Consider the following 14,223-nt stretch of genomic DNA (forward strand, 5'->3'; position numbering starts at 1 on the left):
GACGCAAGACACCGCCAACAAGGTAATCGGTCAGCTATGTCTTGCTGTTGTGGCAATGTCGGCTCTTCTGCTGAGATTTTATTAGCACACTTAGCCTCTAATTTAAAAAAAATAATAAAAAATTACAGCTGGATGTCCTACCCTTATCTGACAACTCCAGGAATATTTTTAAGACTGTGCTTAAGCATTTATTACCTGTATAAACAGAGAATTTGGGCTACAAATTTTTAATCTAGATCAAAGCTTTCAGGGAAGCCAAATGGAGAATTTTGGACTGTGATCTCAGAAAAATCTGAAAATGAACTGGATATTCTGATTCTACCATCTGTAGCAAATATCAATATAACACTCCCTCCAAAATGAAAACAGTCATTTAAGCAAGCTTATTCCTCATCATTGGAAAACCTATTTAAAAAGTCCTGCTTAAAGAGATTTAGAGGCATCTTTAGATGAAAAATTTCCTGTTGAAAAGACAACCTTAGATTAGACTTCCCCACTGAGGAGATTGCAACAAAGCAATCAGCTGTGTAATTCCAAATTCCCATTCACTTAAACATGTGAAATAACGTACCACTGTGAAGCGGATGACATTCCCTGGACTCCTAGGTTTGCCTCACTTTATTAGGGTGATGCCCTCCCATAGATTAAACCATTGATATTTAAGCTATTTTGAACACTACTTCCCTAACAACTACAAGAATACAAGATAGACCTAAAATTCTCTGAAAGGATATAGATTTTAATTTAGATCAGACTACTGGATTTTTAAACAAATACGCTTATAAGCATGGTTTTGGACAGTAGTAACTTTACTGACTCAAAATAAACTTCATACCACTGCACTGATCCTATTTTTCATGTTGGCATGGCCTTATCATTGCCCCAATTACATCCTTTTGCCAAAATAAACAACATCAGGAAGAAAGGAGTCAGCAATCTGAAAAATGGTGAACACATTATTGCATATTTTTTCAGGCTGCGACACTGTGTACATAATTTCTAAAGTAATTTTAGCTCATTGACTTTTTTTTATTAACTCAGGTGAAAAGAATTTTATGGCAGAAATATATTTTCCAAATTTTGCTTTAAATGGATACTTCTTGCTTTTGTTTTCCCATCTCTGTAAATCATCAGTTCTGCAATGTAGCAGCAAGCCAGCACAGAAAATACCTATTAAATGAAGTTACAAATGAGTGTGAACATTTTATTTCATAGATATCAGTTCTTAATTATCCAGTGTTAATTTATGCAACTAGTTAACTGCCTTGAATAACTGCTGCTCCCTTCTCCACTGTGGGCTGGTCTAGAGGAGAAAAGCTGTTAGTGGCAGAGGCACCTTCATGCAGGCTCTGCTGCTAGTGTTCCTGCCCCTGCCACATCAGCTATACTTAAGACTTTTCAGTACCCTACACATTTTTAAATCTGCAGATCCTAGCGCGCACGGGATGACATTTCAGCCTGTATTTGTGTTTATGCCACTTCTATCTGCACATCGCAGAACCAGATCGCCACACCAGATCTGAAACTTTGTAGAAGATAAATACCTCATGTTTGCTAATAAGTACTATGGCGAATACACAAGGCTATGTTACCACAGTATCCTATTCTGGGGGGAAGTACTTTGCTTGCAAAATCCCATAAGGTTTCATGTAATGTAAATTCACCAGGTTTCGGACTATCCCTTGCAAGAAAACTGCTTCCTTCTGGGGACAAGCGTTCATCACTTCTTAAAATCACAAGTGCCAAATTTTCAGTTGAAGCATTCTTAAAAGGAAGGAGCAGCACATGGATGATGCAGATCTTAGCTGAAAGATACTGTTGAGAACATTCCAGCTTGTCTGGGTATAGCTTAACTTCATTTAGTCTGAAATCAATCGATACAGTGGCAAGCTGAATGCATTACTATTCAGAGACAACGCATTTTTTATTGATCAGAAACAACTTGTGTATTTCTTGTCAACTTGAGAACTCAAACCCAGAAATACCAACATTAGCAGCTTTCTAAAACACCAGTCTCACACCATGCAAAGAAAAATAATATCCACCAGCAGCCTAACAGGAGTAGTTTTCACATCTGCCCTTGCATTTTATAAGAGCTTAACCTGGGGATCAAGCCCTCAAAAGTACAGAGAAATAAAAGCCCTTTTTCCTGTGTGTTTCAGCTCCCCTTCATATGTGGATAAAGGTCAGTTTGTAACAGCCCTAAAACTAAGACATGCAAATACCTGCTGTGTTTTTTTTATACAGAGTTTAGTGCAACTAAGTAAGGAGATTTCATTCAACTCAGTAAGTATGAGAACGATCTGCTGTTCTCCTCTTGCAAAACATCAAACGGTATATTCTGGGTGAGAATAGCAGAGAAAAATTTGGAGAATCTGATTTTTTTTTCTCAGCATATAATTTACCCATGCAAGCCACCCACTAGTATTAATGGGAATTCTGCATATTTAGCTCTGCTTCAATCCAAGATGGTACATAAAATAGCAAGTTATCAAATTTCTTCTAGGATGAAAAATGCAAAAATAATTTCTCTGCACCATTCCATGACATGCATTTCTCATTTTCCTCCTCTAGCCACTGCTTATATGCCAATCTGACTCCAATCATTAAAAATCGTATTAGTGGCTTTTCCTCACACTCAGATTTGCACTTCCAAGCACTGATAGCACCTGTCTTGATGCTCTTCAAACACATCTCCCTGAAAGCAGATCAAAGTAAATCCACAGCAGAAAGAACTGCAATTAAAGAAACAAGGAAGATACATTTACTCTAGCTTCCCTTGAGTTGTCATTGGTGTTTTGTATTTTCAAACCTAACTGCCTATGTAATTTAGAACATCAGTCCCCCACATGATATCATGTGTAAAAGGCAAAGTACCCAACAGTACCTGTTCAAGACAAAGTCTGCAAGAAGACAGCATCATTTTTCTGCTTACAAAAAAGTCAGTACATACTCCAAAGTCCAACACTGGGACTTTTTGTACTCCAAGCTCTGAAGGTGCTTTTTCCTTCTACAGTGAAGCAGAGGCAACTTACTTGCAAGCAGATTTTTTTAATTTCAAAAAATTAGTGCCTAAGTGGCATATTTGTATTGAATGGAATTTTATCATAAAATGTGGAATTTACAAAAAAATATCCAAATGCAGAAAATAAGCTTCAGACTAAATTAACTGAAAAATAAAGTACATAAAATTAAAGTAATTTAAAATTATTAGGAAAACATTAAAAAAAAAAAAAGGGACTTTTACAAATGTTGCATATGAAAAGAGTCTCATGTATTCTAGCAAAATGGTATGAAACACACACTTCCTCTCCTTCAGAAAATGTTATTGCTGTCTGGGGATAAAACATTTTGAGATTATATCCTTATAGCCAAATAGCTGAGAATTTGGAACCTGTGTTTTCTTTCTTAATACAAGGAGAAAGCAATATAAAGTTTTTAGGGAAGTCGTGTGCATTTTACCGTACTAGAAGTCACCCGTTCTCCCACACTGACCTCTAGGTGGCGCAGAAGAACCTAATCGAAGCCGATCTTGTCCGGTTTTTCAGGTAATGTTTATGCCCTCCCGATCAGCCCCCCTCAAATCAGCAATTCCAACATCACAAAACACACGCCTGTCAACCTGTGCTAAATAAAATGTCAAAAAAAGTGCTAAAGTAACACCTACTGTAGCTAGGCAACTCATTTTTACTGCTTTTAATGATGCATTGAATTATAAATCATTGATTGATTCTCCACAGTACATCTAACACCCTTTCACCTTCAACTTAGAATACTTAAAAGGAACAACAGGCTTACTAGAAATAAAATTTACATTTAGTTTAATGTAAGGATTACTACAGCACTAAAAACACATACCGTAAGAAACTATTTGCAATCGTAATCCAGCAGGAAAAAAGCAGTAATGAGTAAAATACAACCATGACTTCATCTTATTTTAGATTAGAGTATGTAAAAAAATAAAGGGTCAGTGAAATCACATCCCATCGATATTTACTGCAGCAGTAACTAGAAATGCTGCTTTTTGACTTAAGGGAGGTAGCTGTTGGTATGAACGTAAGACCAGCATGTTCTGCACGACCAGAGGTAATTTTTATATTAACAATCTAATATTATGCACAGCACGTGCAGCACCACAGCAGCCCTCAGTCTCTGCACTGAGGCACCACACATGCCTTTTGCCCCAGTTAAGACGCTATGACAACAGACCTCAGAGCACTTCTTTTCCTCTACCAAAAAATGTGCATGTGTACACTGCCTTTGCATCAATGTTGCCACCTACTTCCTTCATCTCCTGTCTCAGCCAAATCATTCGCACTCACACCTGAGGATGACTAAAACCAAAATCCCATTCCCATTTCTAACCTGCCCCAGCTCTCTGCATACAACCGCCCAGGCAGGACTGTCACCATGCTATCTTTCAAAACCATTCAGCCTGAAATGCTTCAACTCTTCCAAGACTGAACATAAAGTTATGCATAACATTTACCAAAGCATTATGTGGAAGATCATTTGCATCAACACGTGATAATGGAGCACGGCAACATGTGCCCACAGTTAAAAAGGAAAGGAATTTCCCTCACCTGGCATAGAAATCTTTTGGTGGAACAACCTCCTGAAAGAACTGTAGCTGGTACAGATAAAGTCCAATCAAGTGCCCCGCACTGAATATAGCCATTAACACACACAGACAGCTGAATATCAGCGGATCAAATGCTTGGCAACAGGACCACCATGTGCACAGCCCCAGAAACACAAAGAAATAAACAGCTGAGGTCAAAGATGGCACCATCATACCTGTAAAATAAAAACACGGAGGGTTGGAAAAGTATGGGAAATATCAGCATTTGTTAAACATTGTCTGAAAAGAAGTGTATTAAACAATTTAAACGAATTACTGTTTATCCTAATTATTACAATTAGCTCTTAATACTGCTATTAGTTCTGAGACTATAAGAGAAGGACCTTATTTTTGTTCACTTATGCCATACCTTAGCACTTAGTACACAACCACTCTCCAGACCTTCCTCTGAGATGAAATCTTCTCTTTGTAAAGATGTTTCACAAGCCATAGAAACATGGCTGCAGGGCCAGCCAATAGTGCCTGAAAGCACCGGTGTATTAGACTTCAAAATGAATTTCCAGTGCAAGATGCTAAAATGGCATGATGGATGAACAGTGAAAAGCCCTCTCATATAAACCGTGAGATATCTTGAGTTATTAAAACCAAAAAAACCCATGATGCATATGTTGAAAACAAGAGATCTAGATAAAATCTAGAGAATGTTCAGTAAATGTTTTATTTTTTTAAAAATCTATAACTCTTAGAAACTTGTAATTTACATATGACAAAGACCCTGCTGTCTCACATATGTATAATGTTTTTGCTCTTGCACATGCAGCAGAATATTTCACTTATGAAAACATCTAACTGGTGAAGGAGACTCGATGCTCTGCAGGTATTCTACAAAAATAAGTGAGGAAGCAGGAATGACATACATGTCTAAGAGTGGCAACCATGAGAAAATGACATACGAGAGTTTACATCCAGCACAGAAGTTCAGTGGAGTCTCCAAAGTAACAGTACCGAAGCCAACAGGAACACTAGCCTCAATTTATTTTTAAGTGTTTTACTAGTGCATGTCTAGGAGCCACTTTCCTCAGGACAGACCTGCAGGCTCCTGGTGGCCCCCTGCCTCCGGTATGCCCACTGGCCCTGCAGCTGGGCCACCCACCCTGGCAGGAGGACCTTGCATCCTGCCTGGTGCTGCCTTGCTGTGCTTTTTAGGGGCAGCGCTCTGGGGGTCCGTCCCCAGTTGGGCTGAGTTCAGGCACTGTAAGGACTTTTACCCACAGTCATTTTGCCTGAGCTTCACCATCAGATCTTTCATACTGTGCTTGAGACCAAGTCTTTAGCCTAGGGTACTCTGTCTCTGCTCCAGCATATAACTTGCTGGTGTTTCTGTAAGCCCACAGATTTAAAAGGATGCCAGGACCACAGGGATCATCTGTTCCAACTGCCTTCATGATGGGGGCTATAAAACTTTCCCCAGCAATTTCTGCTCAAGCCCGTAACTATTTTATTTCTTCTTTCAGAGAGATACTTTGTCTTTATTTAAACACTTTAGGAGAAGGAGAATCCACTCTATCCATTAGTAAGTTTATTATATCATGGGAAATTACTCTGGCTGTGAAAAATTCAAAATTTATTTCTGGCCTGAAATTGCCTTGGTTTGCCACTTAACTATTGGCTCATATTATAAATTATACTAGATTAGATGTCCGTTAAAAAAATGGAGGCATTTTGTACCTTTGTCAGTACTTCAAGGCTGCAGTCAAATCACCATTCATCTTTTTATTTTTTTTTTCTTGGCACAGTGAGGAAGGAAGTATTTAACTAATTAAGCTCAAAGTCTCTTTCTGGAACACAGGCTTTCCAGACCTCAAGTCCTTTTTTTGTAACTCTCTTCCAAATACCTCCTGGCTCTCCATGTAGGCTGGAGTTCTGCAGACAGGCTGGTCATCACCACTCAGAAGAAACTGTCCCCTGCCACTGCTGCATGATCCTTCTGCTTCATCCTCACACATGGTGATGCCTACCCATGCAACTTCTGAATGGCTTCAGGCTTTTTTTTTTATTATTATTTTATTTTATTTGTTTTAATGCATCACTCTTCCCTGACATCAGGCCCATGGTGATCCACATATTTGCCACCCCTTTTTGGATTTATTATTTTGCATTTGGCTACATGTAAGGCCGTCAGTTAATCTTACCTTACTGAAAGATATGCCTTACTAAAAGGGCCACACCTGATCAGCTTTTGTAATTCAATATGAAATATTTTTACACTATTGTATTACCTTCATACACTAGTATACTCGTGTGTTAACTACACACTTGGTACTTACACTTTATATCTAAAGACTCCATTCAAATGTGTGTAGGCAGATAAATGCTAATTTACAATTGCATGATCCAATTTTGCATTCATTACTTACAACCTACAGTGATTTTGTACACTTCCATTCTAGCTGTAGCTGCTTACGTGGTACTAAATCAAATGTCTTATAAAAAGGTTGGCTATATCATAGCAAGACCTCTATTTTTTTCAACCACATCAAAACACAACATAAATTCTGCTTATCCCTCTTCTTATACCCTACATGGTCAACCTATTAAATCTTTCCTGGGGTTTTGGTTGTTTTTGGTTTTTTTTTTTGTTTGTTTGTTTGTTTTAAGGCTATGTGAATACAGATACTTTTTGCAGTTGGAAGCAATGGAACCAAATCTATGAATTCACATTGTTGTTTTTTTTTATATATATATAATACATAGTCACTTACAACATGCAACTATTTGGTTGTAACAGCAACTGTGAAAGTTGTAAATAGAATGGAAGGGCCACACAGTATTAGTACAAAAAAATCAAGCCACTCAGCATATCCCAATGCCTGCCAAAAAGTTAATTTAAATAAAATCAGTAGCAATTCCTTTTCCCTTAAAAATTTCCATTGTTATTCCCACAGGTGCCAAAGCGCTGATAAGTCATTTGTTAAATGCATAATCTAATGAGCTCTGAAGGAAATTTTTCAAATGCACCAACCTGCTGAACCAAGTAAAATTGTAACAACAACTTTTCCAGTGGTGATTATCATGTTGCCAATAAACTCCCTCAGTTTGGATGCTAGGGAGGCGATTCTACGCAGCAGTTTTAATTTCATGGTTTCCTCAAATTCTGCTTCACCACAGTCTTCATCATCCAGATCCTCTTCATATATCAAAGCATCATCTGGCTCTAACTTTTCTCTTACAGCCTGAAGGAGAAGGGGGGAAAGAGAACAAGAATGCAAAAGAGAGACAGAGACACAAAGCAATTTGACATTAAAAACCACGCGTATCTTATTTAACAATGAAGTCTTCTAGTCTTTGACTACACGCAGGTAACAAGAGAGTTAAGAAAGATGTACTAAAGCTAGAGTTGTACATTGATGGCTCCTGCTTCAGATCTGTCACTAGTAAAAAGGATGTTAAGCACTGTCTCTCAGAAAGACTGCAGTCCTGCGTGTGCATTGACAGGTTGCTTGTTCATTTTTACATGAAATTTGGTTTGGTTTTTTCAGCTCCCTTTCCATCTTTCTACTACCTGTTAAACTCCTCTTTGGCTCAGTGGCTTCAAGTATAATCTCCAGCCACTAAACACAAGTGCCTTCCCGTTGATACTCCTCAACAAATCTCAAAACCCTTCTCCATGAACCCTTACTTGGACTTTAAATACCAAACTTAGAATGCGGCAGGTAGGAGTGATCTGAGACAGGGTAACAAGGGGTGAAATAAATAGACAGATAGCTCACTGGTGAACGAAGGGCAGTTTAGGAGAGAAAAAACACACTAAGCAGAGGCTCAGGAAGAGAATAAGAAATGGAGAAAAAGTGAGCATGAGAGAAGTAGTGAAAGCTTGGATGATCTGCAACAATTTAGCATTGAAAATGAGACCAGTGGCTGAGAACTACACAACGGAAAAAGGAAAAGAAGGAAACATGTAAAGGCCCCTCGTACTTGAGCAGTTTGTTAGGATTTGGCAGTGGCCTTCACCAGCAAGTCTCCATCGTATCTTGGAGACCAGAAGACATACACAGCTATTGAGTGATGCAGACTAAATCATCAGCCCATGGTGAGAATCTGCAGGATTAGCAAGAGGCCCACCCAAAGATACAATTTATGGAAAAATTAGTCATTCACAGACACATAGGGGCATGTGTGGTTTTTTTTTTTTTTTTAAAAAAAAAGTAATAGTTTTGAGCCAGGTTCTCACTTAGTGTAATACAGCATAGCTTCTTTGGCACTAATCTGAACTTGTATTAGCTAACACCAGTTCTGGCTAAGCAGTATCTCTGTGTGTGAAAGTAAGAAAGAGAGAGTATTGGTATTTTTTATCAGAATAGCAGTTTTATATTTATTGGTGACCTTTGGCAGCAAAAAATTCCACACCAATAGATAAGATTGCATTAGGGACGGCTGAACTCTCAGTCTACTTAACCAGATTCTGCAGTACCATTTCGTTATGTGGATTCCCAAAGGAACAAAATTCCCTGTGGACTCCTTCATTTCACCTCTAAGCTTGGTGCCAACTTTCTCCTGTTACTTCGGAGCATTAACACTGTTGTGAATGCCCAGAAAAAGCCTGCCTATTCTCAAGAGTACCTATTTTACAGACAATGAAATACGTATTAAATACAGCAGGGCTGGTCTGGGAAATCTGCCTTCCTCTTGGACATATTTGGCTATTTCGCTAGCTATACCTATTATAAATGGCGTATACTAGCACTTCAATTGCTTCGTTATTGTCACCTTCGTTATTGTTCACTTACACAGCTCTCAGCAAAATAATGGAAAGGAGATGGCAGCCCAAACATGCACTCATCACATTTTGAGCCATGCAGCACAAAAAGGTATTCTGTCTGTTCATCACTGCTGCTCACATTCGATCTCCTACCTAAACAGGAGCTGCTTAAATATTCAGAAACGATGCTGACAGCAGCCTGAATGACACATTAGGCTCTTCTGCCACAGCTGTTTCCACGAGAAAGCCATACCAAGGGCAAAAGTTACGATCGTTTCTGCTTGTGCTGTAATTGCTAGATGAATCTACCCCTCCTCTAGTGCTGTTGGGCACAATCCTGCTCCTCCTGGAATGGCTGTAGTGCTCTGTGCTTTGAGCTTTGTATGACCAGTGAACAGCAAAACCTTCAATAGTGTTCGTATCCCAAACGAAAGAGAATGAGTGAGACTGCTGGACAATTAAAGGTTATGAAAAATGGCACACCTACTATACATGGGTCTATGTGAAGGAGACCCTTATTTCTTCAACTAATGTTTTCAATTTTCTGAAGAAAATATGCATTAAAATGTTGAATCATTTACAGAAAATGTGTAGGAATAATTTCAAAATAAATGTTATTCCACGGGAAACCGTCAGGACTCATACCTCTGTGAATAGCACGAATCTATGTTGAACGTGAAGACAAGAGTCACACATTTATTACAGCTTTAGCTAAACGGCAGTTCTCTCTAAATTGCTGAGATGGCACTTACATACATATGTAGGAACAGGAAATGTAAGTCTGAAGAGTCACAAAAGTAAACAATAAAATGCTATCCATTCAGAAGCAGAAAAGGTTCTTGAGGGGAAAATGAACAAAATGAATATTTTAAGTGTAAATTGGAGGAAAATAAACAATACCTTCAAACAACAAAATAAAAATGAGGACACAGAAGTAAGAAAACCACATAAAAACAGTCCCATGAAAGGTGGGACTTGATATCCTTTTCTGTCTCTTCCCCCTACCTGCCTCCCTCACATCAGGTGCCAAATGCCCAATTTCACACCTTTATCTCCTCAAAATGGGTGTTTGGATTTTCCTATCATGATAACTAGGACCATAATTTTTTAACTTGACCAGGCTAATCACTCTTGTTTCATTGATTTTTAGGCTACATTTTGTCTTAAGAGTTCAGTATTGATAATCTAGTACTGACACATATGACACAGTACCCCCAGGGAGAAGCACTAGGGAATAGGATATTTTACTGGACCAAGATAAAGCTGAGAAGGAGATGATGGTCCAAAATTTCCATGGACTGAGGCTTACACACTTCATGCATAGCAAAAAGCTTGCAATGTTGATAAAGAAGTTAACTTTCCTTGTATTTTCACTTTTATTTATATATGAAAATATGAATTCCAAGTTCTACATAAAAGTTAGGACCTCACAAACGCTCATGGGAAATGAAGAACAACCTACTTCTGGTGTTACTGAGGTCACTGGCTGTTGGAAAGAAAACGTCAGCATTCTGAACCTCAGCAAACACCAAAGTGATTTCCCAGGTTTTCCTTCTAAAACTACAAAAGTCTGTTTGGAGTTGAGGTTCCTCAACTACTCTCCTCAGTTTAAGACAAGTTAGTGAATGGGAAAACCTGATCATCAACAGCAACCATACTCTGCAGTCCCAGAAATTTTTCCAGAACACATGCATATGCCTTTGCAACTTTTCAGCACATCCTGAATTATCAATGACATGGCTGTGCAAGGATTGCACGGTTTCAGAGACCGGGGCTTTGCACCAGCATGCATCCTGGAAGTGGTGGGTTAGTTTCCGTATCTCTCTCTTCCCTATCTGCAAGTGTTTTTTAAGGATGATACCTTATTCTGCCTACCTCCCAGTGGTGTCATTCATGACCTAGTTGATGATTATTTCAGTGAAAACACTATGACAACTGAACAACTACAGGTTTGATATTTTTTTGTATACAAACATATCTGTTTGTAATCCAGTATCCAAGGTGAAGTCAAGTAGCTGAAAGACCATGTTCCTTTCCTGAAGTAGCTGAAAGGCCATGTTCCAGGGTATGTCAAAAAGACAAACTTTGGATTCACAGCCCACCAGCTGGATTATCTGGGACGGCCCAATCCAGTTTCGCACATTGAGCAGTTCAAATTGCTGAAGGCAAGCAAACAGTGAACAAATTTTACATCCAACATGGTGATAATGTGCCTGTTGTTTTAACACTTTCTGATGATTAAATAGCCATGCAAGTACACACTCATCACAGAACACCATTACTTCAGCCTGACTGTTTTGCAAAGCTCTTTTTACTATGTGGATTAGTCTAAAGCTACAAACCCATGCTACATAGGCTACAGTTAAAAAAATACTTTTACTTCCATAATAAATTACTTATTATGCAATTACAGGATCCCTGTAGATGCTGATTAAATCAAATAAACTTCTCCATTCAAGGCGTATAGAGCATTTGTGAAGCCATAAACATGTGTTTCCATGACCTTTGCTCTGCAGAGCAGGGCCCCAGGACTTTTTATAAACAAACTAAATGCAGTTTAGGTTTTTCAGCAATTGTGTAGAAGTCCCAGGAGTATTTATTGTACAACACTTTTTTAAACTGCCAAATTGAGATAGAGAACAGGCAAGGAAACAGTACAGTCTCTGTGGCAGCTATGGCAGCTACTATTGTGGCCAGGGCCAGAATGTCCATTAACTACTAGGGGCTGCTTTATTAACATCTAACTTTTAAATGTTTCATCTGGTACAGTATAAACACTACTACACAAAGATATCCTCTAGTCCCAGAGATGTATTTACTAACAGGAAGCCTTAACTACAACCTAAACCCCATTCTTCCTTCAGAACACTCCTTGCTTTGTACTTACATTTAGTGGTATTTTGTCTGTAAACACAAATTTACTCATTTATTGATTTTTTGATTCTAGAGAGGACACAACTTCAAAAATTCAAATAATGAAAGCAAAAAAAAATTAACTAATCACGATTGTTACAACTAAAGATATACAAGTATCAGAATGGACACAACTCCCACCCCTGCAAATGCATTGCATTAATTACTGGGACCTCTCAAGCATGCACTGCTAAGCTCACAAGAATAAGAACTCATGACAGTTCAGGTGCTTCCTCCTTCCATTTGGCTCAGAAACGCTGCACAAATAATGTCTTTTGCACTATTTTGACATTTCCTCCCAGCCAGAACCAGGAAACAAACAGAGGAGAGTGACAAAATAAAAAGGAAGCCCGAGAAAAACGTAGTTACATGAAGTTCACTGTTCTTAACATGTTGCCTCTAGAATTTGTAACAAAGGTTACGTGGATCCTGCTGTGTCTGGTCAATTTATCAATTTATCTATGTATTATGTAAGCATTTAAAAAGTCATAGAGATGCAGTAATGAGCCTCATTATCAAACAATGTCAAGCTGACACTGTGTTTTCCAAGGGTCTCAATTGCAGGTGGCAGAAATGCAACCTGAAAATATACTGCATGGCACTACTGCCGTGCTCCTAAGCCAACCCGCTCGTCATGTGGTTGTGCTCTGCAAAGTACTTCTGTGAAGGACAGCCTCAAGCAACCTCCAGAGGAGAAGTGTGTGAGTTTTGTTGCAGGGCTCACCCCAGCACCCAGCCACTTTCCAGAGCCTGCTCCTTCTTGGGACCGCCTGCAGCAGCCTTACCAAAACAGCTACAGGTACACAGGTTTGGAACGATGGCAGAGTCATACATCGTGGTAGATGAGGTTATTTATTGCTGGTGATACCAGTGAAGTACTTTCATGATCTGGATTAGCTTGAACGTGTGTGGTTTGGCTTGCAGAAAAGACAGGTGCACCCACTTTGCAAAGAGACAAAAGCGAGCCAGCCACCATGTAGACCGCATGGTCTGACCTGGCAATTTTAATCAATCTTCACAAGAACTACTCTAGCTGTAGCATCCCGTACATCAGCACAGTCTTCTAACAACTGCTCCTGACAGCCACACCAGTTTCTTTAAAGTCCCCTGGATTGTCCTTATGCTGCCCTGCAGTCTGCATGCCCCCAGGCACACACTCATGGCTCCCTGGTGACACTGTTACTGCAAAACCATGATTCTCTCTGGCAGAATTAAGATACCAGTTTCTGTAACTATTTCTTTATCTCTAATCAGAGATCCTATTTTTATTCCTTACCTGTGATAGTGTAGCACAGGTACAATTTATTAGACACCTTTTATAAGTCTGTTCAAGCTGTTACTATGCCTAACTTTCTGAACTTCCTTTTCATTTAAAAAAACAACTTAATGAACAGTTTGGCTCATGAGTCATCCGAGATAAGCTATTTGATTCAACTGTGCCAGCAGAACTATAGAAATAGACTCTCTCTCTACTATCACTTTCCTTTAGTTTGATTGCCTCTGTAGTGCCGAAGCTGGTGTATTCAATCTAGATGGAACATCCCATAACATGAATAAGTTCTTAGTTTTAAGCTTGCTCTAAAAGCCTTCTTCCGCCCCCGCACCCCCCCCGCCAAAAAAAAAAAAAAAAAAAGGTCTTTAACCTTTACCATTAGAAATGAAATAGCTACATAAGTAGGAGGAATTCATTACATACCTGCCTTCAGGAGCACCACATATATATGTGCATACGTAAATGTATATAGAAAAAATAATTAAAATAATACAATATTCTTTAGACAGACCCAGCTGTAAGTACAAAAGCTGGAGAAGAAATTCAACTGCTACTTGTTTTATCATTGAACGAACTGCAAGCCCTTAATGCAATATAAATTATAAAACTATAAACATAGTTTTAACCTGCAGTCAATATTAAACTATGCTAAAGTAATAATTTATTGAATTTCCAATTCTGCAACAAAGTGAAGAG

General features: G+C 38.7%; 1 protein-coding gene across 13 annotated transcripts in view; it reads right to left on the minus strand.

Annotated features, from left to right (window-relative positions):
* Positions 1–14,223, minus strand: part of PIEZO2 (piezo type mechanosensitive ion channel component 2) — a 314,755-nt gene that overhangs the window by 119,908 nt on the left and 180,624 nt on the right. For all 13 annotated transcript variants that reach the window (XM_080379006.1, XM_080379005.1, XM_080379004.1 and 10 more), the window contains 2 exons: positions 7,605–7,815; positions 4,584–4,797 (listed from right to left, as the gene is read on the minus strand). In XM_080379006.1, coding sequence (XP_080235132.1) covers positions 4,584–4,797; positions 7,605–7,815 — 425 coding nt within the window. The remainder of the gene's footprint in view (positions 1–4,583; positions 4,798–7,604; positions 7,816–14,223) is intronic.

The sequence above is a fragment of the Falco punctatus genome (assembly GCF_963210335.1).
Source record: "Falco punctatus genome assembly, chromosome: 3".
Taxonomy (NCBI): Eukaryota; Metazoa; Chordata; class Aves; order Falconiformes; family Falconidae; genus Falco; species Falco punctatus.